The sequence below is a fragment of the Diorhabda carinulata genome, chromosome 1 (assembly GCF_026250575.1).
Source record: "Diorhabda carinulata isolate Delta chromosome 1, icDioCari1.1, whole genome shotgun sequence".
Lineage (NCBI taxonomy): Eukaryota > Metazoa > Arthropoda > Insecta > Coleoptera > Chrysomelidae > Diorhabda > Diorhabda carinulata.
The window spans coordinates 22,509,668-22,537,366 of NC_079460.1; the positions used below are offsets into that span (position 1 = coordinate 22,509,668).

The 27,699-nt window shown below is 32.6% G+C and overlaps 1 protein-coding gene across 2 annotated transcripts in view; it reads left to right on the top strand.

The window, feature by feature from the left end:
- LOC130900917 (cytoplasmic polyadenylation element-binding protein 2) overlaps positions 1–27,699 on the top strand; it is an 86,738-nt gene that overhangs the window by 39,526 nt on the left and 19,513 nt on the right. The window contains exons 3-6 of one of the 2 annotated variants that reach the window (XM_057811919.1): positions 9,371–9,412; positions 21,144–21,460; positions 22,749–22,959; positions 24,428–27,565. In XM_057811919.1, the coding sequence (XP_057667902.1) occupies positions 9,371–9,412; positions 21,144–21,460; positions 22,749–22,959; positions 24,428–24,876 (1,019 nt within the window). In that variant the 3' untranslated portion in view covers positions 24,877–27,565. Of the gene's footprint in view, positions 1–9,370; positions 9,413–21,143; positions 21,461–22,748; positions 22,960–24,427; positions 27,566–27,699 lie in introns of those variants that run through there. The other variant, XM_057811928.1, reaches the window with a different exon arrangement.

A 27,699-nucleotide genomic window follows, 5' to 3' on the forward strand; every position in this document is an offset into this window, starting at 1 on the left:
TTAACTAATTTGAACAATATCAGATACAACGTCTGTCTTAACTACCCTCTAAAATATATAAAAACATAGTTTTCACTACCAAAAATTCAAAATTACGCTACTTGTACATTAAATAAAATTATATTCTATTAATAAAAAAAATACTTATTTAAACAATTCTCGTGAAATTTATTGTTATTGGATGAATAGAACGCTTATTGTTGGTGATAATAAGTCATACAAAAAGAATTATTGATATCGTCCTTGTATAATGAATTCTGGGGAATTGTCTACTTGCTATCGGCAACATAGCGCAGTCAACATCACGATCGCGCGGCGTTTAATACTGTAATCAGCGCAGTCAGTTTTTGGTGTTAGCGTGAGTTCGCGGGCGTATTCGCTGTCAAGTGCCCGAGAGTGCGTGATGTTTAGGGCTTACGGTACTTCCCCTTCAGATACAACCCCCCAGCCACACTGGGGGTTGCCTAATCTCAACGCTTTTCCTAAAGGTTGGTTCACATATCATTTCATCTATACACCTATACTTGCGCTCTGATAAGACGCCTCGTGATTTTTCTATCAATTTTAATTTTGTATGTGTTTATTTTTTTGCGCACAAGTTGTGTCATTTATTTCAAAATAATAAATTTGTTAGTAATGTGTGTATTCTGATTATCTAACAATTGAATTTCAAATAAAACCGGATTAAATTTATAAAAAAAATTATTTTCTTTTATGGTTGAAGTCGTTTGAGGGAGGTAGAGCGGAACTACTAGAAAGGTGACAATTTATGTAACTATTACCAAATTATACAACTAACCCAAAACATCTTATCCAACAACCAGTAACTATGAATTATAAATTCTTCAATGTTAATCAATTAGGAATAATCGGTAGAAAAATTTTAATTGCAATTTTTGTGTTAATCAAGTGAAACTAGCTTATTTATTTTCAACGATTGTTGTAAAAGGTTACGTCATAATTTTAACGCAATGCTACATTTTTATTTGTTTATACAGTGTGAGAGGAACCAGCGGTGATATATTGCATAACGTTGTTCACTGTAGTTGCTAAATTAAAAAAAAAACTGCGAACATTACAATCAATCCTCTAATGTTACTGGTCATATCTAACTAAGTTCGTAATTGACCGATAATTTACCTCAAATTTATAACGCAGTTTAAAATATAAAAACAACTTTTATCACAAATATTCATAATAAATTATATATACACCACCTTAGACTAGGAACTTGATGCCGTAGTTTGTCAATTTTTATAAATGAAACTTCTGAATTTTTGATTACGTACGTCCACGTGCTGTGTTGGACGGTGTAATATAAATGAATTCATATTACACACATAAATACAGAGGCGGCTCTTGCCCAGTATAAAAAACTTGTATCAATTACAAATTTACAAAAAGATCTTTTACTGGTGGAAAATTATTTTTTATTTTCAACAGCTAGGATTATTAGTAACAGAAGTATAATTTATAATAATTATACGTTAATACATGTCCCTTAAAAGAAACAACACAAAGCAAATGCGTATAGGGGAGGCCAAAATATGGCGATTGAAGACAATTTACCTCGATCCCTGGAGAATGATAGGGCGGGAAATGACCAAAAAAAAATGTATTTCTTTGCCGCCCTTGAACTAAACATATATCAAATTTGGTACATTGTATGAGACTGTTAAGGGTATTAAGTAGAAGGCGATCGAACGATCCTGGGGGGTTTTAAGTGAGATTTTTATCTGTCAATTGATAAAAAAATCAATTTCATAATATGGATAATTTGATTATAAAACTGTTTTTTTCAAAGAAAAGATGAATAACTCAAGAAAACAATGTTATTTGAAAAGATGGCTATGAATTTATTCATCAAATTTGACAATTTTCGATTCACTTTTCAGTAGTAATAATTCGAGGACAATTGTTCGAAAAAACAGATTTCGAAAGCTTGTTGCTTATAAGCAAAAAAAATGAGAAAACTTTTGAGCAATTGCAACAATTAAAAAAGTTAAATATAGATCCAGGCGTGTTAGTTTCTATAACTGATGAAGATGTATTTCCAATAAGTACGCTGTTGATCATTTGATTATGATGTTCTTCGTCAACATTCAAGTAGGGTTTTATTGAGTTGGCATCATTGTCGCCCGTAATTTTTATAAGCCCTTGCTCTTGTACACCACTCTTGTCCAATTGACTAACCGCGTTCGATCTATTGGAGTGATTAGTATTTTTTTCCTTGTACTCAAGCCAATCGCTTCGGCAAACGATTTTGTCAAATTTGGAATCGTATTTTTTTCAATATTTTATTGCCAGTGATCATTTTCGAATTTCCAGTGATGATTTATTCTTAGGAATAATCGGTTGATTCTAATATTTCGACCTAATTTTGACATAATTTTTTTTTAAGTAATCTGACAGGACAAACGGTGCTGTCGTTGTTTACTATTAAAAATTTGCTTTCAGTACCACCTTGGCAAGTCTTGCTGAATACAGAATTGTATTCAACTTGATTTGTTACAGAACTATCGTTGTTTGATTCGATACAAAAAAATTTATCATTTTCGTTATTTCTACTAAATGCTGTCGAACTTTGTTTCTTTTTACAGGGATCTAGTTGCAGTTTTAGTCGTATAGAATTGCGTGCAACCCAATAACAACTTTCATTTCTTCATAATATTTTTCTTGTTTAGTAACAGTTTACTTGTTAGGTTCCACATGGTTTTGATCGTAGTTTTTTTAAACTCTATACCAGCCCAATCCTTTAAAATCAACCCCAATTCATCCACCGTCCGATTTTCATCTAATTGATAGTTTCCGTTATTGTAAAAGGCCATGAATGTTTCCATACAAATTTTTCACTGTAAACGGTATTTTTTGTTATGTCTGATTTCTTATTTCCATCAACATTTTCGTCAGTATCACAACCAAATCGTGACATTTTGAAATATTAAATATTCGAAATGTCAAAATCGCGATAAATATGTATCCATGGCAAGGTGCCCGTGGGATCTGTCTCTAGTATATTGTGCCGATTGATTGTCTTCAATCAAACGACTCCAAATTAATTGATTTCATGGGATTTCTACTGGAGCAAAAAATTTTCGCCAAAAAATGAATATGTTATTGGTATTAGGCTTTTGTGAACGATAATTTTCTAATGTTGAAAGATGGGCTCAAAAAACGGGAGTTTCCTTAGTGTTAATCGAGAAAGTCCTGTTCAAATGAGTGTGTGAGCACTAGAAATGTAACTAACAGGTGGCAAATCAAAATAAATTGTCCCCAATTGTCTATACGTCTTTGCTCTGTGTCGATTCTTATGCGGGACGTATTATCCTGGGAAAAAATAAATCAAAAATAAAAACTGTTTGGATTAGTTTATGCCATATATTTTGGAATTTGAGTGACAAAAGATATTATTTCATGTTTAATTAAATGAGAAGTCACAATTTGTCTAAAAAAATTAATAATATTGTTGAGATTTGCTCCTCTATGTATGAAATAACTAAAAAATCTGTGGAAATTTACAGTAATGTGCTTTTTGGTAGGTATATTCTCACACGTGGCTCTTTCTTTGAACTCTTCGACATTTTGAATTTCATGATTTTGAAAGTCGTAGACTTCCCTTGCCATAATTCCCATAATGCCAAATTTCCTATTGTGTTAAGATGCGGACTGACCAATCCAAGATGTTGATTCAAAAATCCTTAAACATTTGCTTAGAAGACAGAGCCTTACGAATGCGTTATCCTGCCAAAAATGATTTACTCTTCCAATGAAATAAAGGACAAAAAACAAACTCAAGTCGCCCGCTCGTATCCAGACGTCTCTAAAAGCTTCCAAACTCAAAGGTGCATTCTGCTTTCATCAGTCCAACTTAGATGTCCTCTAGAAAATCGTCGACGGGATGCTTGATGATCTGAGGTCAATTTCGATCCAGTAGCCTACCTTTTTGGCACGCCTTAAGTCGTCTTATGACTGATCAGTAACTCACAGCCACCCCTCGCGTTTCTCTGAGCTTTTGTTGTCACGAAATACAATTTTTTTTGCTTTAAATGATTGCAATGAGATTAACGAATTCCACAAAAGATAATTACTTGATTAGATACTGGCTTTATTATTTTGGATTAACGGGGCGTCTCCCAAAGCGAGGAATCGTCAAAATTTCTCATAAGGGTAAATTTTTAATTGCTCTTGTTTTAAAATTCATTGATCATACATAATATAACACTCTCTGGGGCTCAAAACAAGTTATTTGTCTGAAAACAAATATGCACAGTATTTGCATTTAAAATTTACAACGAATTAACGTTAATTTATGAAAACGAATTAGCATAAAATCAAAAAGGCGCTAGGATACAAAACATACTTACTTTGATGAACAAAAAACAAGATTAAAAGAAAAAAATAAGATATAGATATTTTATTTTGAGGTTATGTATCAGTTCCTTGAGGAAGCGCGCTGTTTCTTTTTTCACAACTTCAGCAGACTAAAATCTTTTTCCTTTTAATGCAGATTTGATTCGTCACACGTTATTACCTTTTCTAATAAATTTGATTAATTTTCAATCGCAATTCGTCTATACAAATATTTTTGCGACTGCACATTTCGGAACCTGATACTTTTCGATGACTTTGCCAGGTAGGACTTATTTACTAGACAAGTTATGACCTAACCTCGCGCATTCTGTGGATTTAATTTAAAGTTGAATTTACGACACGTATCGAAGATTCTTTAAGATTAGATAAGTGACGACTTTTTGAAATTCCAATAACTACAATATCGTTCATGTTAGGAAATACATTTTTTGGAGTTAATCCACAGAAGGCTATAGACATCATGCTAAAAAAACGGTTAAGGCTAATGTATAGACCAAAGGGTAAGTTTGTAAATTGGAAAAATCGTTTTTCGCTACTGAATGGATGTGTTCGTTGTAGAATATTTTTCTTAAGAAATTTGATGGAACTCTGACATTAGATCTGTAACTGAAAACTATTTTGATCTACCTAATTGATCTAGAATCGAATCTATTCTTGGTATTGGAAATTTATCATCATGGTTTTCTTATTCAGTTATCTAAACTCAATGCACATTCTCAATGCTCTTTTTTAATTCATTTCTCTCTTTTTATTTTATCTCTTACGCTTTTCCTATCAATACATGATGAAAAAATATCATTACAAATAGATTTTTATGAAAAATCGATAATTTATATATGAAATGAAAATTTCAAATCACTTGACATGTCATTATAAATTAATCTGGTAACATTCCAATGGGCCTTATTAATGACTAGTAGACACTAGGACGGCTGGAACGTTGCATGGTAAAAAAATAATGTGCAAGTAATACGTTTCAAAGCTGGAAATAAACGATGTTATGAATACAGGGTGAATCACCTATTTTGAAATAATAAGATAGTAGTACGAGGTCTGGCTACTCACTGGATTTGGCACCGTGCGACTTTTTTGTTTCCTAAGATGAAATCTGCTTTGAAAGGAACTCGATTTGAGTCGATGGAAGCGGTAAAGCAGAGCTCCTAAAAGCGCTCACCTAATAAGACTTCCAGCACTGCTGCGAAAAACTTACGAAAAAGTGTGTGGCCAAGGGAGAGGAGTATATTGAAGGGGAGCATTAGAATGTAGAATAATTTTTATAATAAAACCCTTTTTTCGTAACCAGTCTCGTTATTTAAAAGCCAGACCTCGTGAACCTTCTGTTTCACATTCTTTCCCAAGCGAAAAACTTACTAAGCAAGTTGCGGATTAAATGCTGGATACGATAGGAGCTTAATACCACCAAGTTCTTCGATCTTATTCCGCTCAACAAGTAGAAGCTATTCCGCCTAAGGAAAACAGAATTATAACGCTTTCTCTATCCTCCGAGGCTCCATCTCGGTTCTGCGCATTCTCAAGCATGCGCAGTATAGATAAATCGTTTCGAACGAGAGAGAAAATGAATATTGTAACGTAGGGACGTTTTTTCCCATACTAACTGTCCATATAGGAGTATTACATATATGGTGGAAACTGTTCCGGCTAAGGAAGACAGAATGATGAATGATAAGAATTTCTAGTATATAACTAGTATATAACTAATAACTAGTATATAACTAATAACTAGTTACTTCTGGATCTTCACGTATATCGTGACCTAGCGTCAATTATCTTTAATGGAAATTAGGAGCTACTGAAGTTTTACGTTAAATATTTTGAAACAGCAAACAATAACCAGTATAAAGTATGAATATTTATTTGGTTGACTGTTATTAGTTAATGAAATATAAATACTCGTAGCATGTTAAGTTACTCAAGTTTTGTTGTTTATATGAATAATATGAACAAAGTGACTCCTGTAGGATAATAATATCTACATATTTATAATATAACAAAAATGGCTCTGTCCGTGCATTAATAATTGAAGTCTGACATACTTTTTCCAACCTTGAATTTGAATGTATTTATTTCAATTATATTTTAAGCAGCCAATTGTGTTGAAACTGACTGTTAAAAAATTTTAAATACGGACTGAAACTCATTAGGAAGACAATAATGGCGACATAAAAGACACTATTGTAATAAGGACTTGTTTTATTTAAATGACTGTCATCAACATCTCTACTTTTTTGAAGCCTTTGACCTCTTACTGTTTGCTTCTAATATCGCCACTCAATTTTCATTTACATTTCCAGTCACAGCAATTTTTTTTGCATGTCGTTACCTTAAGAAGAATCCATTTGTTTGTGTACCTGAATTATTCAAAGTTCAGTAAGAATACAATGTAAATTTGTCCAACTTCAGCAAAATAAATTGCTTTGTGTTTAAAATAAAGCAAAAAAAATGTTCGGTTTCAACATCTTTCGATTAATTTCTTCAGATTGTTTTCTGTGGATTTGAAAATGAACTTCGATAGGAAGAAAAGAATATAAAAAGAAAGGAAACATAAGTTTTGCCAAAAAATTTCTCTTCAACAACAACTTACCACAAACTTTCAAATAATTTCAATGCAAACTCCACAACACAAATTTCCTGTGGTTTTTCTGGTAAACGCGTTCACTCAAATCAGGAAATACCCATATAGGAGTTTACGATGGGCCCAGTATAGGCCCACCCTTGAGTGGTATATGTACAACTCTGGCCCTAGCTTGGAAGCAGTCATTGGCCAAAACTTGGTGGGACTCTGGGATGGTAACAATGCCCCTCGCTTGGTTTGCTAGCCTAAACCATGCCCGGTTGCCTATTTAAACCTAAGACTGGTCTGCAACCCTGAGCCAGGCTGGTTGCTTGTAATAATAGATTTTTAATATATTGTTAATAAAATTATAGATTTAGACACATTTCTTTGATGCACTCCACTTCTTAATGTGAATAAAAATATTAGTTAAATAATTAAACATACATATAAAGAAATGATACTATTTCTTATTATTTTGTTTTATTGTCTTTTATGCATAACACAATTTTATTCATAAAAAATTATTACTTTTAATATTAGGATATCAATTATGTATAAGATTTAAGCACAAAACTTTATATAGTTATTCAGAATTCTGCCAAGCCTGATTGACTCTAGGATGGGCGAGGTAGTTACCCAGAGTTCAGCCAGGCTTGGGTGAATATAGGATGGCCAAGGTAAAGTTACAGAGAGTTCAGCCAGGCTTGGCCGGGGCTAAGTTACCCAAACTTCAACTAGGCTTGGACCCTTATTGGTTTGCCCAAGCCGGGTTTCCCAGCGTTAGTCTAAGCTAAGCCACGTCGTTCAAGTCTGGGGGCTCGTACATGGGTAGTAATGCCATAGCTGGATCGTTCTGACTCAATCAACTACCCTTTATTCCAGCAAACGATTTTTCGTTCTATTCCAGTTTCTATATTTTCACACCCACTCTCATGTGCAAATACATCTTCCAAAAAACATCCTCAACTAAGCCCCGTAGTGAAAAATATTCTTATATCAGGATCGTCCCGATTTAAAGATTAAATCCCAACATTAAATATCCATTATCCAGCACGAACAAACCCAAGAATTTCTTTTCTATAGATATTCTCAATGTTGTTAATTGTGGGCCTTAGATATAGCAAAACAAATTGATAATATTAATATCAAAAGACTCAAAACATTTATTTATAAAATGCAACATTGTTGTTGCAACAAATTCATGAATATTACAATGTAAAACCTTGATTTGATCTCTCAAAGTTAAGAAACGTAGCATTAACATTATATTATCACAATCTTCATTTGTTGATGTTGAAAACTTCCCGACCATTAATTATAAAAAAACAATTCACGTATTTAAATAATTTAAATTGTTTAATTCGTAATATAGAGCGCCGATTAGGTTATCAGTTTTGTTTTTTATCATTCCTTTGTTATATTCACCTCCATTTTCTGTATATATATATACATATATATATATACATATATATATATATATATATATATATATATATATATATATATATATATTTATATATATACATATATATGTTTAGTGAGTAAACGAGCTAGACCTTGCTGCCATCACTCACCATTTCTTGTAGGATTTTTTGCACACCAGCACAACCTAAAGCACACCGTTCTAGCCGTTATGGCTCTGCTGTCCAAGAATATTGATATAACTGTGTTTCTACGGCGTCCACATTCCATCACAACGGATACTTTGGCTGGGAAATCGGTAATCGTCCTCTGCAGAAGCCTGCTCCGGCCAAGCCATTCATCCTGTAGTCATTCGTTAGAGTTGTAGCAGGATCTGGTTCGCGAGCTTTTAGTCTCTTCGTTTCAGAAGAATGATTTGTTGGGTGTGTAGTTTAGTATATTTTGCTACAAACAATGTTTGTTGATACTTTATTTAGATGTTGACATGACGCAAGAGGCAATTTTAGAGATTGTTTATCTGTATAGTGATAAAAGTATCTTCTAAAATAAATATACCAACTGAGGAAAGTAAAAAATCTTATCAGCATTAAGAAGGCTGCTAATGCAGTATAAAGAAGTGGGTTAGTAAGTTGTTTTTGGCTTTTCAACTACTCTGCACCTATACCTTGAGGATGTTTTGTGTAAGACCTATATCTCATCCCTATTTTCAAAATTCGTAGACTTCTCCCAAAGGAGGCTGTTTCTCTGGCTTGATATTGGAATTTCTGTATGTTAAAGACCTCGTATGGTTCTTCCTGAAGTATTTTTTTCAAAAAATATCCTCGCTTTCAAAATATGTTCGCGACGGCGTTCGTTTGAAGGTTTTGTCGCTACGTTCGTAACTTATGTCTTTGATTTGTCATCTTAAGGTTAAAATTACACATCGCAAAAGATGATGTAACGATCTCTATTTATCTGACGGAATTTTATTATTATTTTACTATTTGTTAATTTTTGTTTCAGGTTTTATTAACACTAATATGTTTCCATCGTTACAGTTACATGGTAAGTCAAATTCAAATATTTATATTAAGTTATTTTGAAGTTCGTGACAGTTTGGGAGCAGTCTAGTTCAACAATTGTTTTTGTTTACTAAAAAGCTGTTTACTGCTTCTGGTTTTCGAAACATACTGAAAAAATCACGTATGTAAATCTACAAAATGAGTGATAACCAAATGTTTCCATGATTTCTTTAATTAAAAATTGTAAGTTGATATGGGATAACGACCCCAGGATTACTTAAAAGTACTCTATAGGCTTAGGGCGTGTTTGAAACTTTTCTTTTAGAATAATTATTTAAGGTATTTGGGTAAGAATTATCCATTTAGTAATTACAAAAGGGTTAACAGAAAATAACTTCAAACGCCTCAATAAAATAATCTACTCTGCATAGTGTTTTATTACAAATACTTTAAAATGATTTTATTCCAATGTTTTAACACTTTCTAATATTTTTTCCACAAACTTAGGGTCTCACACATGTTACATTTCCCTAAAAAGTGTTGAAAATCGTTTTCATTTTGGTAATTTTATACTTTCGCGGTCCTATCGTTTTTTGATTCTAGAAAATCGAAAAATCATCCAATTTCGACGAATCTATTTTTGAATCTTCGTTTTTACGGCGGATTTATGAAAAAAAATATGGGAATAACAAAAATGATAACTTATATTGGTTTCAGGGCTTTAAATGTTCATGAAAATGCACTCATTCACGTATAATAGTTGAAAACTTTTTCCACATAATCACATGAAGTTGTTATATTTTTTTTATAATCTTAAAAAAATATGCAAAAATGTTGATTTATCATGTTTTTACAATTAAAAATAATAACAATTGACTTTTTTCACATATAATCGTTTGTACCTTTTTTATTAAGTAATCATTGAAGTTATATGAACAACAACATTCTTAAAATCGCTTATTGTAATCAACTGTACAATATTGAATGTTAACTTTAAAAAATCAAAAATTTTCCCCATTAAAAAATGGTATCTTACTAAGGTTGGCTGCTAAAAACCATATAAAATCTTCAAGTGAGACATTTCCTATATTTTTTCACATAAATTCGCCGTAAAAACGAAGATTTTAAAAAAAAATTCATCGAAATCGGATGATTTTTTGATTTTTTAGAGTCTAAAAACGAGGGTACCTCGAAAGTATAAAATTACCTTCCTTTGTTATCAGAAAACATCTCCTGGAAAACTATGCAACTCTCCTCCAATGTCATTTCATTATATCAGTTACTCTAGTCTATTATTATTGAAGGAGTAATAAAATGGTGAAGCATTCATAATCCATAGGCGCATCACTTGTTTTAGTAGCCAATTTTGTGAATATTTTTCTAATCACGAAGAAGAAAAAGATCTATCATTTCTTCGAACTATTCTTTAAAAACATTAGCATTCATGTCCTCATGATAGTTATTAGAACAAGTACATTCAAAAGTCAATAAACCAATATCAGTCTGCATCCCTTTTCTGTTGGTGGATTTAAACCAGTAGATAAATTATTTGGAAAAGTCTGTCTACGACATGCTAAAATTTATTTGGTGGATGTCCTTCATTGATCCATGTTTCATTTAAATAAAACATTATATTTAAATAAAATATATATAATAATATGGTTTCTCAATTCCCTTATAGCCCATAAATAATTTCTACTCCATACTACAATATTGTTCCATTCTATTGAAATAGACTTTCTGGAATACTTTTTCTAGCGACAACGTATTTTTTTTTAAGTTTTCGCAGCTTTCCGACTTTAATAACTCATTGATATTGATACTTAATCTTTTTTAAAAGATAAGATAACCTTTCTCACGGATAAAATTCGTATAACAAACAATTACGTAGAAATACCTGTTCGATAAATATTTATTAAATGTACTGGTGAAAGAAGTGAACGAATCACTTGAATTCAAAGTACCGAGCTAGTACGGCCCTGGAATTCTTGTTTACTGAAGTAGATAATAATATGTATTATACATACGTTGAACCCGGCACATGCGTACTTCATAGTAGTTTTGTGAAGCTAGTGCAGGCTCGGACTTTCCTCAAATAAAATTGAACTAAAATTATTTATATCAAATCTATCATAAAACTGCTAGTAGAACAATGAAACTTTCAATAGAATTTAAAAAATGTTGAAGGAAGCACTACTGAATATTTGAATATAAACAGCTGAGGAAATATGCGACGAAATTAAATTCATTTGTTGGCTTTATTGGTGTAATTTTGTTAATCATATAATTATGTCATGGTTATTCGTAACGAAAACGTCCGGTATAACTTCTGCAGGTATCGTTTGTTGTAGGGTGTAACCTTCCCACATTATTTATCTCATCAAATATATGCGTGTACTTTACAAGGACTATTCAATATGTTAAAAAAATGAATAGCACAAAGGTTATTACCAATTTATTTATAGATTAAAGAGTGGGAGAAAATGTTTTGCTTTTCGTTGAATATCTATACGTACCTTGGACGATTTTTTTTTTAAATAATCGTTTACATATGTTGACATGAGGTTATAGTACGTCTCTGTCCCATAAATCGTCTGTAATTTGGAATACATATCATGGTTCAATGGTTTTTTTGGAAAACTATCGTATCCGCCGTTTAGTATTTCGTATCGTGAATTTTTATATACTATAATAATGTATACAGATTGTCCCAACTTAAAAATATGTTGGTTTTGTTAAACGGTAATACAATCAATTTTTATCTGGTGTGCAACTGCCAAATATCCATTTTTTTCTTGCATAGATATTATTCTATTTTTTTTATAATTACCCTTGTGCTGTTTTAAAATCTGATCGTGAGATCAATCAGCAATTCACAGCTAACCAAAATTACTACTGTCTAACTAGCTAAGGTTTTACTCAACAGCATCCTACTCTACTTTTAATAAACTTACCTCACCGAACTCGAAAGGTTTAATCCTCTTAAGTCTTCTCGATATTCCTTGGTTCGTGGTTCACGACTAACAATCGTATCATAGCGGTTTTCGAGCGGCGATCATTATAAATTGTATCTTAATGTTCTCGTCATAAATACTCTCTCTAAATACTTGTAAAATATCCTGGATATTTTGGAGCATAGCTGTTAGGCATATGATCTCCATTTTGGCATCCATTTTATAGTCTAGGTGAATTGATTCTTAATCTTCAACCAGAGAAAACGTTGTATTCGGGCTCCACATTCGTGTCTCGTTACTAGGGATGGCTATAGATGGTTCGATGTTATCAAAACATCGATGTTTTTTCAATCGATGATTTTCTTTCGATGTTTTGCAGTTATTGATGGTTTTGAATAAACATCGATGTTTTGGTAATTTCAATAATTCCTAGTTGTTGAAAAGCTACTTCAATTAAAAAATTTCAAATTAGCCAAGACTAATTATTTCATTATTTGAATCCCCTCCCATGAATAAAGAAGCTTGTGGAACACGGATGTACGTTTTGAGTGAATTCAGAGCGCATGGCAAAAAAACAATCGATAGATAAATCAATACCCGTAGAACTTTCTTTATACTTAAATTCCTCAAATGAGAGGATTCAGTAGAGCCCTCTGACTTTCTGGAAAATGATGAAGGACACTTACCCTACCATTTTTCAAGTAGTATTCAAATATGTGCCTGTAATGGCCACTTCCTTCTCCCAAGCAGGTCTGATTTTGAACTCTCTCAGAAATCGCATCTCAGAGGATATGGCTGCATGAACTAGATGACAAATTTTGGGAAATTTAATACCCAATATTTTTATTTCAAAATTTTTATCTTTTCAATATTAATTGATCAATTGTTCTATATTCTTTTTTTTTTGTTTTCAATTATTATTACAACTTAAATTGTAAAATTTATTTCTTTTTAATAAAGTTTGTTTTGAAGTTCATAACATAGTTTTTCTCCTAATTATTTTTGTGTAATAATGAGTGAAAAAATACAGATGATTTTTTAATTAAATAATACAGCTAAATAACTGGGCTTCGTTTTCATCTTTAAAAATTAATTTCAGGATTTTATCTACCAATGAATTTTAGAGAAACAAAATCTTGTATTTATCTATCAGCGTTTCTTTCATATTTTCATGAAAATATGATCTTAATTGTTTTATTATTCCTTTTTTGTTCTTAGGAAAACATCGATGTTACAAAACATCGATGACTTTCTTTCGATGATTACCAACCATCGATGTTCACTAAATGAAAAAACATCGATGTTTTGTCTACCGATACCCATCCCTACTCGTAACGGACTGAAGTGAGGCGGAGCGTACGTACGTTTGTAAGCGACAGTACAAAATAGCGACCATGCTGGTATTCGCAGCGATCTGGTAGCTCGCCCGCTCAGCTTTGAAGACGCTCGCAATCTGCTAGTATGATAAGGCCCTAAGTGGTGAATTATACTATATCCAGAAGCTTGTGGAGACTACTGCTTCGAACCTACCATCACCACCACAAATTTCTCGTTAAATTGAAGAAAACTCCGGCTGAGTACTATAAATTGTTGCAAGGGGTCTATGGGGACAATTCTCTATCTCGTGCGCGTATTTTTCAGTAGTGTAAGTGCTTCAGTGAGGGCCGAGAGAGCACTGAAGATGACCAGCGCCCATGTCGCTCTGTGACTGTTTCAACTCCGGAAACAGTGACCAAAATCAAACAAATTGCGCGTGCAGATTTTCGAATGAGTATCCGGATGATTGCCGATGCTGTAAAGGCCGATAAAGAAACGGTTAGAAAAATTTTACACTTGAAAATACACATGACAAAGTTGGTACCAAAAAATCGACTCTGCTCAGATTTCCTTGAAAGGTTAGAAGAACATCTGCTTTGAAAGGGACTCGATTTGAGTCGATGGAAGCTGTAAAGCAAAAAACGGCAGAGCTCCTACAGGCCCTCGCCAAAAAGACTTCCAGGAGGGGAGCGTTCGAATTTAGAATAATTTTTATGATAAAACCCTTTGACTGGACTATTTTTCGAAATTTGTTTTCCTCAAAGAAAAATGCTTTCATGAACAAATGATTGTTATTATGATTTAACATGTAAAAGAACCTCTCAGCTCTTTTTTAACGCTTAAAAATTTTTTTTTCTACAAAAAATTTTCTTTTTAATGCAATGAATGAGTCACCCAAGCTAAACCTTGAAAGTTATCAAACGGGATATAATACTAAGCCCTTACAGTTGTAATTGGATTTAGAGGAGAAAACGTATAAAATTCCTTCAATTTTCTGAAAATATAATGAGAAAGAAACAACTTTTAGATGAAAGCTGGAATTACGTTTAATGTTTTAAATTGGAAAAAGCAGTTGGTTAAAGTATTTTTTCAAGTACAGGGATGTGTAATTTTTACTCAAATACTTTGAGAATATGACAAAAACCATAGGTTCAAAATAATTTAAAACTGCATTAACTATGATTATAATACGAAATTATAACTAAATTCTTTGATATATTTGTTAAATCTAAAGAAAAAAATTATATTAGTAAAGTTGTTTGAACATTTATGATTCCAAAAAGGTCTCGCGGGCTGTAATAGATTCCTACGTAGACTCGAAGCTGTACAGTAGGCTGGAGGTTGCCTACTGTTGATTTAAATCATTATTTTTTTAATAAAATGACATCTAGAGAAAGTATACGAGGTCTGGCTATTAAACTGTTCTGATGAGAAGTAATAACGTCAAAACTAGTCAGTAGTTACACTCTCTCTTTGCATTTGCGAGCCATTGTGGATGTTAATATCGGCATCGATATCTAGGGAAATTTCACACGGCCAAAATGCAAGAATTAAAAGATGAATCAAGTCATTTTCGTATGACAAATCTGCGTACATTCTCAGTACCTTCTTCTCAAGAGGTGCGGGTGACAGAATCTAAATATAAATTTCCTCAAATTTACAATCAGAATTTGGTTATACAATGTAGATAGTATTGAGTTTTCCCATCATCAATTTTCGTAGTAAAATTATGTAGCCTGTTATAATATATGTATTCTATATTAAAATTTTTTCGCCTAAGCTCAGTTTATGCTGTGAAGAAATATTTGTGGTAGAAATCCGTGGATAACTTCACGCGGGTGTATATTTTCCACAGAACGCCCAAGTATAAGAAATTTTCAAGACATAAATAGCAATAGAACTTACGCCTTGTTGTGCAACGGGCATGTTTTGTAGATAAATATTTTAGAAACAATTTTTATAATGACCTCTATTGACCTTCGAGAAATAGGTCGCGAGATATTTGTGAAAAACTGATTTTCGTGACCTTTTGACCTTTACAACTTTTTTAGTTGGCACGATATCAATGTCGTCGTCGTAATATAGGTGTATACAAAAAATCAGCTCACTAGGAATTTTTTCACACATTGGGGATCAAAATAACCGACTACACGCTACGACCACATTGCTTCAGAAGCTAATTTAAATGATAATTTTTGAAAAGGGCAGTAGATCAGCAAGAAATTGAACATTGTCAACCAACGCAAAGGAACCTCCACCAGTATCTATTTTTAGGTGAAAATTTTAAATAATTAGATTAAGTTAAAGTGTCACAAATATAATAATTCTAAATCAAACAAGCATAGCAAGACTTTTGTTCACAACCAACAATAAATTCTTTTACGAGTAAATGTTAAATTGAACTTTCAGCTTTGTTAGATAAAATTTATTATTTTTCGATAAACAAATAGTTATAACGTAATCTTACGATTTATTTTTATTTGTTATATACTTTGACTGAATCATCGTGTTCTACAAGGGTTTCTATTTATATTTTTGGCCTTAGCCACAAGTGCGATAAGTTTTATTGGAAAATGCATTCTCTAATATTTATCTTTCATAGTTTTTGACGTGGATTTTCACATCACTATAAAAAACTTCCATAATGAATTCACATATGGCCGATGTTCACTCCAAGCCTAAACCCATGAAAGCTGTACGAAATCTGTCTTCGAAAACATCGATGACGTTTTCTTTGAACGTATTGTGAAATTGAAGCATTTTCAAACATTTGTATCATGATTTAGGATCATAACTCTTTAACGATACATATCGAAGAATTGCTACTTAAGTTTAAAAAGTGACAAAACGGACTAATGTTGAAACGATCTTGCAAGACTATGCAGAATTCATTATTCTCTCGGCTGCTTTAATGACTCCACGACAATCCCAAAGCGTTTTCAATGCTTTTAGGATTCGAAAATAGTTTTCATATGAATTGGAAATACTTTTAGATTCTTTTGAAGTCATTAAAAGCATCCAACGGAATATAGTATAGAATCGTGATTGATTGTTGTTCTTTTAGATGTTTTGTCACCAAAAACAGTATATTGTTATGTTGCGACAATGCCAGAGTCAAATGTTTCTAGAGTTTCCCGCGTTACCAAGTGATTGGTACTTTTAATCTAGGACGCTGATCTGGAAGAAAAAGGTGCACGTCCGAGAGCGATAACCGATTCTTTGTCAGCACATCGATGAGAAATCGGGCACTCGCTAGTGTTCAAGTCCAACAAGAGCTTAGAGAAACGCGAGGAGTCGTTGAGAGTGCTTGGACAGTCAGAAGAACACTTATGGCTGCTAACCTTGAGCGATAAGGTCAGCTACTGTCCCCAATATCGAGTAATGAAACTGATTTGATGTATGATAAAGCGATTGAAAGGTGTTATTAGGGTTAAGAGAGGGAACACTCAATAACAACATAGACCACTCATTGTAAAGTTAACAATAATAGCTTTGAGATGCTATAATCAGAAAATGAATTAAAACTGCAGACTTTTCACCGCAACTACTTTTCCATCCAAATGATACCAAAACTGTCAAGTAACCTCCAAAATCACCAGATTTATCTCTAATTTAGTTTTTTTTCATATTTAAAACAAAATGTTCATCAACAACATCAAAAAAGCCGATTTTGTGGTGGAATTATAATAAATCAGCTGAGAATTACGAGACTATCTTTATTTAGATTTAGATAGTGTTTAGCTGAAAGGGGAAATTAATAAGAAACTTAAACTTGCCTGGAGATCTTTGCGCTACGAGAAAAAGAGAGATCCAAATTTTTATTTCCATTACCGAAAGAATTTTAAAAAATAAGATGTATTAGAATCGTATGCAATTACTTCAACTCATACAAAAACATTTTTCAAGGACAGTTATGAATAAGAAAATCCAAATAATTTATTCATTCACTTTAAAATTTCCAACATTTTTCTCACTAAACTAAACCTAAATCTGCACTTATTACACTTATTATCTCAATTACTTTTTTTAACTTTTAAAAAATTATACTTCTTGTTTTCAAATGATTCGAAATCGAAATATCTGTTATTTTTTGACAATATTAAAATAGATAGAAAACCAAATCAAAATTGAAACACCCTGTACATTTATTTGTATTTTCTTGTGTATATTGCTGAAGAAAAACTTGCTTGTTACTTGTTGTATCTGCAATTCTTTTCCCATATTTTTACGTAGTTCTTTGTATGAATATGGAAATATCTAACCCAAAACTGGCATTTTATTAATAAAATACTTAAGAGCCGACACAAATTGGTCTACACCCTATGAAAAACACCCAACAGTACTCAGTGCTAAAGGTTTGAAACAACTGGGAATATGTAATAGTATATGTAAAATTCACGCTTTAGGGTTTCCTCTCCTCGAAGACTCGGTATATCGTGGAAATTGAATAGATTTTCGAAATTCAATTTCAGTCGTTAAAACATATCGAATTGTTAAAAATAATACGAAATGTCCGTCTAATTGGGTAGAAAATGCGTATCATGGATGAGTAAAACAACGGAGTGGTAAGCGGTACATCGTGCCATCCGGTTCCAAAAATAGAATCAAACGCAAATAGTTCGTCTGATACGTGGTGTATTAATAAAGGTAAGCACAGATGTTTGTATTTATTCACTTAAGAGGAGACAAAAATTGTCAAATTCCATCCAGATGTTAGATACACACTCGTGTGTTTTTTTTTTAGATATTTTTTGTGCACATCTGAATTATATATCACGATCTCGAGACCTGAGACAAAGTCGATAAAAAAAACGGAGTTTTCCTTCGAGTAGATCAAAAATTATTTTTACTGAACATAGGAATCAATATAAACACTTACTTTCAATTTACTAGTGTCCTACTCCAGTTTTTGAACACCCCTCTCATTAGAAATGGAATCTTTCCCAACCCCAAAGATAAACATCATATGGATGTAAATTTTATGATAAAGATGAGGAAGTCCGTCTCGTTAAGCACAAATTCCATGAATGGATGCGAAACAGGACATTCCGACAGGACCTTTTAGTAATTCGTATCAATTCGTTCGGGCGTAGTCTCTTTCCTCTCTCCTAAATTCTGGGAGTTCTTCTTGTTTTTGAAGGGTTAGCTCTGATGTTTGGTAATTCAGATGAGGAAACCCGTCCCGTTAAGCAAAAAGTCCAACACGACATACCGACAGAACCTCTTCCTATTCGTCGAAGTCTCTTTCCTCTTTCCCTATTCTTTTTGTTCCGTTCATAAAGAGGAATTCAAAAAATATGAAATAGCAGAAAACAGTGAAATGGCGGTGGTTAGATCACCACCATATCGTGCGAATTAAATTCGACGGAACTGGTATGGGCACAGATAAAGGAAGAAGTTTCAAGAAAAAATAATAATTTTTCAAAAATTTATGTTAAATAGTTGTTTTTGGATACTGTCAATAATTTGACACCACCTGAAAACTGGTAAAAGGCAGTAAAACATACGATTAAAGAAGTAAAGAAAATATGGTATTTGGACAATGTTACTGATGAAATGATTCCTATTTTTATTTGGATTTGTAAGAAATAGCTCTACTTACACTAATGAATTTTTATATTAAACTGATTATTTATGAAAGTAACGTCGTTTAAAAATCAACGTTTAAACCCTTATATCAAAATAATCATTTAAAAGCAATAAACTTTTTCACTCGAGGTATAACTTGAATATTTCAACTGTTTACTAACCGAAATGATACGCCTATGGATTACGAATGCTTCATCATTCTATTACTCACTCATCCATAAAAATAGACTATATTCAGACAGTCATTCATGACAGACAGTGTAGGGGTGCCACTTTTTAATTTAGTAATGTAAAATATTATTTAAATTTCTATTGCTTATTAAATTAACGTATTACCTGAAAGTTTTTCGTTCCATTTTTTATTTATGACTTAATCATTCATATATTTCAATATTATGTAACCGATGACTAAACATTTTTATCAGTAGTAGAAAGTTTAGCATTGTGTGTATCCCAGTTCAGTAAGAGACCGATATTATAAATAAATAATTTCTAATAATAGTCCCACGCTACCTCATTAAATATATTTCAAGTCAAATTAATTCTCATGAACAATTTTTAATTAGAACTTCATAGAAAATGGAAACAGATAAAATATAATTAAAAGTACGTCAATAACAAATCATCGATACTCAAAACAGATTAATGCGTTAGTTGTTACTCATCTTGTATTTGATACGTAAATATCACACAATAAACTGCTATAAACAATTTTATAGCTTCCATATCAACAGAATGAATCAAAACAAATTTATATTATTTATTATACCGTATTTTACCCAACAAAAGGACTGGATTTGCCGTTAGAGATCTATGGTGGTTTCTAGTGGCGTCAAGTCTTCTGGGTCAGTCCACCACTGTCTCATTTATATAACAAAAAACAACAACAGATATTTTCCTGGTAAACGTAGAAAGAGCTAGAGAAGGGGGAGAGAGATACGTTGGATCGTTTGTGAATGGAATAGAGACAATTAATTGAGTGAGATGAGGAAAATTTTTGAGTTTTGTACCTAATATAGGAAAAATTTCCCTCTCCAATTTTTGAGCTTTTTGCAAGTTATTAGGTGACTATGAAACATTTTCTCCAAACGTTTCAGTTAACATACACGACTACTGAAATTTCTATTACATTAACGTAAAAAGACAGTGGACAAAAGTTATAGGTAGAACCATATAATATGACATAAATCTCTATGGACAGTTCCTATAAGTGAAACAAATAGTGTATCGTTCTCTCTCTCTCTCTCTCCTCCGGGCGCATCTTTTGCGCGCATGGAGCATGCGCAGTATAGTAAAGTAACTAGAACGAGAGAGAAAATGAATACTGTCGTCACCGTAACGTAGGGAAGTTTTTTCCCTTACCGACTGTACATATTGGAGTATTACACATATGGGTGGAACGCACATTTCGAGCGCTTTAGACTGGGTGCAAAGGTGGAACGCAGATATAATATTTCGTATAAACGGGAATTAAATTCATTAATGTATAATATGATATAAAATAATTCATAATATATTAAACCGGCTACGTTTACATCGCAACGTCACTTTCGACAAGGTTATTTACTAGAGTAATAGAAGGTTTATGACAATGACAAGATGCGCAGTAGACAAGTGACGTCACCGGTTCTTCACAGCTCGCTGTGAAAACGGCAACAAGTCTCAATAAATTCGTTAGTGAGGTTCTATTTGACATAAAAATGTAAACATAATGACGTAGCTGGTGTTCTAGCAGCTGATCGTTTGTTTACAAAAACATGTGCATGTCACAAATCTTCATTATTCTAGTAACCTTGAGTTTCGTGATTGTTTGACGTTTTGACAGCTGTCAATAAAATATTTTACGGAGAATGCATCGTTCAAGCAGAAATCATTTTAATAAGACAAAAATGTTTTCATATAAAATTGTTACAGGTAAATCGCACTATTTTCCAAGTTTGGACGATCAGGCTGGACCTGTCCTTTTAGAAGAACCTAGTCACCTAGTCGATAGTACTTTAGGAACACAACCTTTGAGTTCGCCTTCAAGGTCTTCACCGCATTCGCAGGGATCCGAAGGCGGCGAGAGATTTTCTAGGAAGGTTTTCGTTGGTGGACTTCCCCCAGATATAGACGAAGACGAAATCACGGTCAGTTTTAGGAGATTTGGACCTTTGGTAGTCGACTGGCCACATAAAGCAGAAAGTAAATCATACTTCCCACCAAAAGGATACGCTTTTTTATTATTTCAGGTAAATAAATCTCGAACTTTACATCTTTACAAACTGGAATATTATTAGTTAATACGCACTGTAGCATTTTCTAACGAAACAGGAATATTTCGGACTCAAAATCTCAATACTGCTATAAAATTCGAGGCGCTTTGAGTGACGAGATAGGTTCTGAATTACCCGCGTTGCGTAAAGTCCATCCTAGCTACTTATTGATCGTATGAAAGACAGAGAAGTATCTAAGAACATTTCGGTACAGTCACATTAATTGTACAACGTATAGATTGTACACACGGCCGTTAACGACTATTTTCAGAGCTTTCTTTGCTAGTAACCTATTTATAACAATGCACAGGCGTAGCATGATACACTCGTCAGCAAAGAAATCGACTCAGGCGACACCCCTGTAATCGCAAGTTACTCAAGCTAATGGTATTAGCTTCCAAATGATATAAAATATTGTATCGACAATATTTAAAATACCCGTCCACATGTCGAAATGTCCGATATGGATTGGCCAGCGAGTAGTCTGGACTTAAACCCTATCGAGTATTTCAATTTAAAAAAAAAATATTATTTTGACGAATTTAAACTATTTTTTTTCACTGTTAAGTATAACCTGGAATGGAAGCTACAAATTTTTTGCTAAAGACTTTTAACTTTAGTCGATTTTTTTATCACGATGTATATAGACATTCTTCTTAATCGTTTGCTCGATTTTCAATTTTTCCGAGATTTGGTCATCTTAAATAAGAGGCTCTTCACTCTAAGATTTGTCATCAAGCGCGGATCCAGGGGGGGGTCACGACCCCTCCCTAAACCCTGATTAATTCACTTGGTGAATACCAATACCCCCAAATATTTCGAATATCAAAACAATACTTAATAAAACAAAAATAAAATGCTCAGGAAATTTAGGACATAAAATAATAAATATGAATGTCAAAAAAAAACGCAATTAACTTATATTTTGTGGGTGAAAGTCTTAAAATGCCATGTCTTTGGGGGAGGACTCGTCCTAATACTAATGACCCCTCCTCTTTGTCAAGATCCTGGATCCGCCCTTGTTTGTCATTTCTTTATTCTTTATTAGTATAGAATGGATAATTCTGGAAATTTTCAATATTTTACATTATCATAATCTTCCGAATACATCTAGTACCTGTTTCTTTTCGAGACCAGCAAGCCAGACCAATTTCAGTTCAGTGGATATTAGGTGGCTTCGCCATATTTTAGCTAGTTCGTTGATTGGGACATAATTCGAATTTTACTACAAAATAGAGAAAAATTACTGACGCATTTGTTCTAGGATGAGAATTCTGTACAAAGTTTAATAGATGCGTGTATAACTGACGAAGATAAATTATATTTATGCGTTTCGTCTCCTACAATCAAAGACAAACCTGTACAAATACGACCTTGGAGATTATCGGATGCAGATTTTGTTTTGGACGCATCTATGCCCTTAGACCCTAGGAAAACTGTGTTCGTCGGTGGTGTACCACGACCCCTTAAGGCTGGTAAGTATACTCCATACATCTCTTCTTATTAGAATCGTCAATGGGTTGCTACAACTCCTGTGGGGCAATTGGAAAAAGAAACCATCTTCATTTTACAGATCCTTATAATCCTATCCCATCTAGAAATAAGTATTTGATATTTTTAACGGTTAGACCTATACAGGAAATGACCGCATTGGATTTGTCGGAACGTATGGTGGATATCAAGTTCATTATGAAGTAAACTACTTTTAAGTTTGTTATTTTTTATTTGAGTTTTCCCAATCTAAATCCTAATTGAGATTTTTATATCCAAGGTTAGTAACCTAGTTGGATAATACGAACAAGAAAGTAATCCACAGTCATGGTCTAGAAATAATTCATAAAGTCAACATCCTCCAGTGCGTCTAACGATAAACGGTCAAGACATAGATTGGGTAGAAACGTACACACACATCGGAACTACAGCAAACACGAAATGGGACCGGTCATCAGAAATACGATCATGAATAGAAAGAACTTGAATTGTCTTTAACAACATGAAGAAACTATATAGAAACTAAAGCAAATATATTCTTCATAACTGAAATTAAGACTAATCAGGTGTTACATATTATCTGTTTTATTCTATGGTGTAAAAGCTTGGACCACGACCGAGGCTACCTTAAAAAGACTGGAATCTTTGGGGATGTGGATATATCGGCGTATATTGAAAACATCTTGGACGGAGTATATCACCAAGTTGGAAGTTATGCAGAGACTAGGGAAAGAGAACGAAGTCTTTACATAAAGAAACTGAAACTGCAGTATTTTGGTCACATACTAAGACATAACAAATATCATCTTTTGCAGTTAATTGTCTAAGGTAAAGTGGATAGTAAGAGGGCACTAGAAGGAAGATGGCATTCATGGTTGTACAACCTACGCGAGTGGTTTGGAGTGTCATCTGTTGATTTGTTTAGAAATCCAGTAAACAAGATGAGATTAGTCTTATCAATGGTTAACGTTCGCAATGGATATGGCAATGGAAGAAGAGAGAATTAAACAGGCGGTGTACAAAAATTTGGCAAAGGACTCATACGTATTTAATTATCTACACGTTTATAGCGGAAGCTGATTTTCTAGCAATGCCTTCACTAGCATAGTTGTTGATTGAAAAAATATAAGCACTAGTAAAGGGTGAACAAACAGCTTGTAGTGCCTTATTCAAACTAGACGGTCAGCAGTTGCTAATAGAAAAAAATATCAAAGAAAGAGGGCACTTTATGCTTCCATAATCAACCAGTGAGAATGAATCAAAACTTCATTTATTTTCCTTATTTTTTCATTTATTGAATATTAGAATATACTAAACTTATATTTAATCCAATACTATGAATTTGACATAACCTATACGCAGTTATTTTGAAAGTCGTAGACGTTAAGAGAATCAAAAAGTTCTAGCTTATTTTCATGGGGAAGATGTTGACTCTAACATATAATTTTTCAGTTGAATTAGCTATGATAATGGATAGATTATATGGAGGTGTATGTTACGCTGGAATAGACACAGATCCGGAATTAAAATATCCCAAAGGTGCTGGACGAGTAGCTTTTAGCAATCAACAAAGTTATATAGCAGCGATCAGCGCTAGATTTGTACAATTGCAACACGGCGACATAGATAAGAGGGTAGAAGTTAAACCATACGTTCTTGATGACCAAATGTGTGATGAATGTCAGGGACAACGATGTGGGGGAAAGTTTGCTCCATTTTTCTGCGCAAACGTCACTTGTTTACAGGTTAGTATATTTATTAATCATATAATTAAGAATAAACAACTCGCGTTAATACCACGGCACATTTTTATACATAAAGTATATTTTGGAAAAAATAATTTCTTTGTTGTCTGGAACGTGAGTAGAAAGAAAGGCAGGGACATGTTTTCAGACTTTTGAGCAAAAATGAGAATCAGCAAACGAGTCTAAGTAATTCGCCACGAGTTATAACTCTATAAAAAATTGCTTATGAAGCATGAATTATCATTCTAAATAGTCTCATTATTGAATAACTACACCTCGTATATCTTGATATTATATGTTATTAATAGTTATTTATTGTCGCCCTTCTATAATCATATCTCTCCTAAAAACGTCATTTAAAAATATATGAATATTTTAATATACCACCTAGTATTATTCATCAATCGAAATCTATAATGTATTTTCTTTGAAATAATTGCACCGTACCACGTCGTACTCGAGAACCGGCAACGTAGGATTGATTTATTTTCATTTAAGGACTTTCAATTCACATGACAACCCTCGTAATATCGACATCCGTCGAAGAAAGCAACGGTGTTAAACGTGAAGGACGTTATTTAAAAATGATGGACAGACACATAATAGATTGACTATCATTTTTATATGTATTACCATATTACGTTCTAATAACATATTATGCTGATTCATTTGTTAGTTGAAAAATATTTCTGTTTCTACGGTGATTTGTAAGGTGTGCTCAAAAATTACGGTGAATTCAAGATATTCATAGAACAAGGAGATATTCAACAAGTCGAGAGAATTTAGTTTGAACTAATTTCGACAGTTCTTATTGTTGTTTGACAGAAAAAATAAGAAAAATAAGTCAGAAAACTGTAAACCAGAATTTAAATGATAATAAAACCGAAGAAATAGATAATATAACTGAAAAGATTTGAGTAATATCGAAGACAATATACAGCTAGAATAGACCCAATCGATGCATCCAGTTGTTTGTTTATATGTACAGTGAGCGAGAAAATCTCTTTTTCTTTTTTTGATTATGACATAAATTCTTCTTATTATTGGCTGAACTACTGAAAATCACTTCCTATCCCACATGATTTTGGTTAGATCGATTCAAGTCGCACGCTCGCGGTCAAAAGTCTCTAGCAGAAAATCTGTAGCTTCCATTTTTTTCCTGATTATAGTATCTCAAAACCATCAGTCTCAACTTAGTAATGAGTGGTCTAGGTTGTTATTGAGTTATTCTCTTGGCAAAGAAAAAATATCAAGGGAGAACGAATCTTAAACAATTTATAGCCCGAAGTTCATCCAATAAAAGCTCGATAGGATTTAAGTTTAGGCCAATCGACATCGGCAATTTCGACATTCTGTAAATACTGCCGTAGTGAATCTACAGTATCGGACATCTTCCTGCACGAGGATGGAGTTTTTGCCGATGAAACTGGCATATGGAAAGAATGCATCGGATCGCACTTAAAAAAGTCAGGTAGATTTGAAACCAATTCTATATTAATCAAGGTTTTACAAAAAGTAAAAATATAAATTTTTTTGTTTTATTAAAAACGGATAAAGTTATTTTAGACTGTATAAATCTGTGTTGATGTATAAAACATGACGAGGTGAATGAATTTTTATATTACCAATTACTGAAAAAACATGTGTCCAATCCTGAATTGCAAAAATATATTACAACTTCGTTTTCAATAAAATAATTCACCGTTTTTTTATCACACCTCGAACACTAATTTTTAACATGTGTCAACATCCGTACCGTCATGAAATTTTATGCAAATCGACAACATCGCAAATGCAAATCTGTTAATTTATCACACACGCTGGTGAATTTGTTTGGAAAGTTGAATGTGAAATACATAAATTACTAAACTTATACTAAACTCCAAAAATCTGTGACACATCTGTTTTTAAACAAAAGATTGACGATTATATACGATAAAAACTGTAATTATGATTAAATTTTACGACTGTTTACAGCTAAACCGGGAAATCGTTATCAGCATAATTACTTAAGAACTTCGTCATACCTACCTAGTTAAGAGAATCTCATTATTACAAAATAACCAATCCAACTTTTTAAATAAATTTTTCAAAAATCATTCAAATTCAATCCCTTGATTCCTTTGTATGACATTTGACTATTTAAAAACAAAAATTTATAATTAATTGATAGAAGGGTGGGACTTGCTTCTGTTTACCAAATTTTTGCTAATTTATATTGAATAATCAATAAAGATTGTAAAAAATAGCTTTTTAATACTCACTAAATTAAATTTATTCATTATAGAAAACGTTTTACGGTTTCTGTGTGTGTATTAAATCATAAAATTTTAATTTAAATCATTTTATCTCAAAAATTTGTTTAAAAATCTAATTCGGGATATTTGAACTAGTTTACAACATAAACAAAAGAATATTTATCACTAATTGTTTCTATATAAATAATTATAATGAACTTAGTTGGTAAATATTCAATTGTGTCCACGTGAATAATCCAAAATTACGTCGGCGTTCAAATTGGAATTTTTTTGTTGACGTGTTTGTTTACATGACAGTTAAAAAAAATTTTATTAACACAAAATAGAAATAATCAGTCGATAGGTAGACCTGAAACCGTTCACAGTAACATAAAATAATGAAGCATGCTTATTGGTTACGAACTGGCTTAGAATCGGTTCTCATTGTGAGCCACGAACAAAGTTAATAATCCAGCCGGTGACCTTGACGTAGCTCATCATTAATATTTAAAATTATTATTAATATCGTCGTAATAGAAACAAATAAGTAACTTTGAACTTGATTTGTCGAATTGCACTTTTGAGGATAATTGGAATTAAAATAAAAATAGATAATATATAATTGCAGTTCTAGCAGATCGTTATTTATTTAAATGAATTGTAAGCATAAAATGTAATCAAAAATTTTCACGAATGCTGTCTACGTATTTAATGAGTCATCCGATTTGAAATCGCTTTCAAG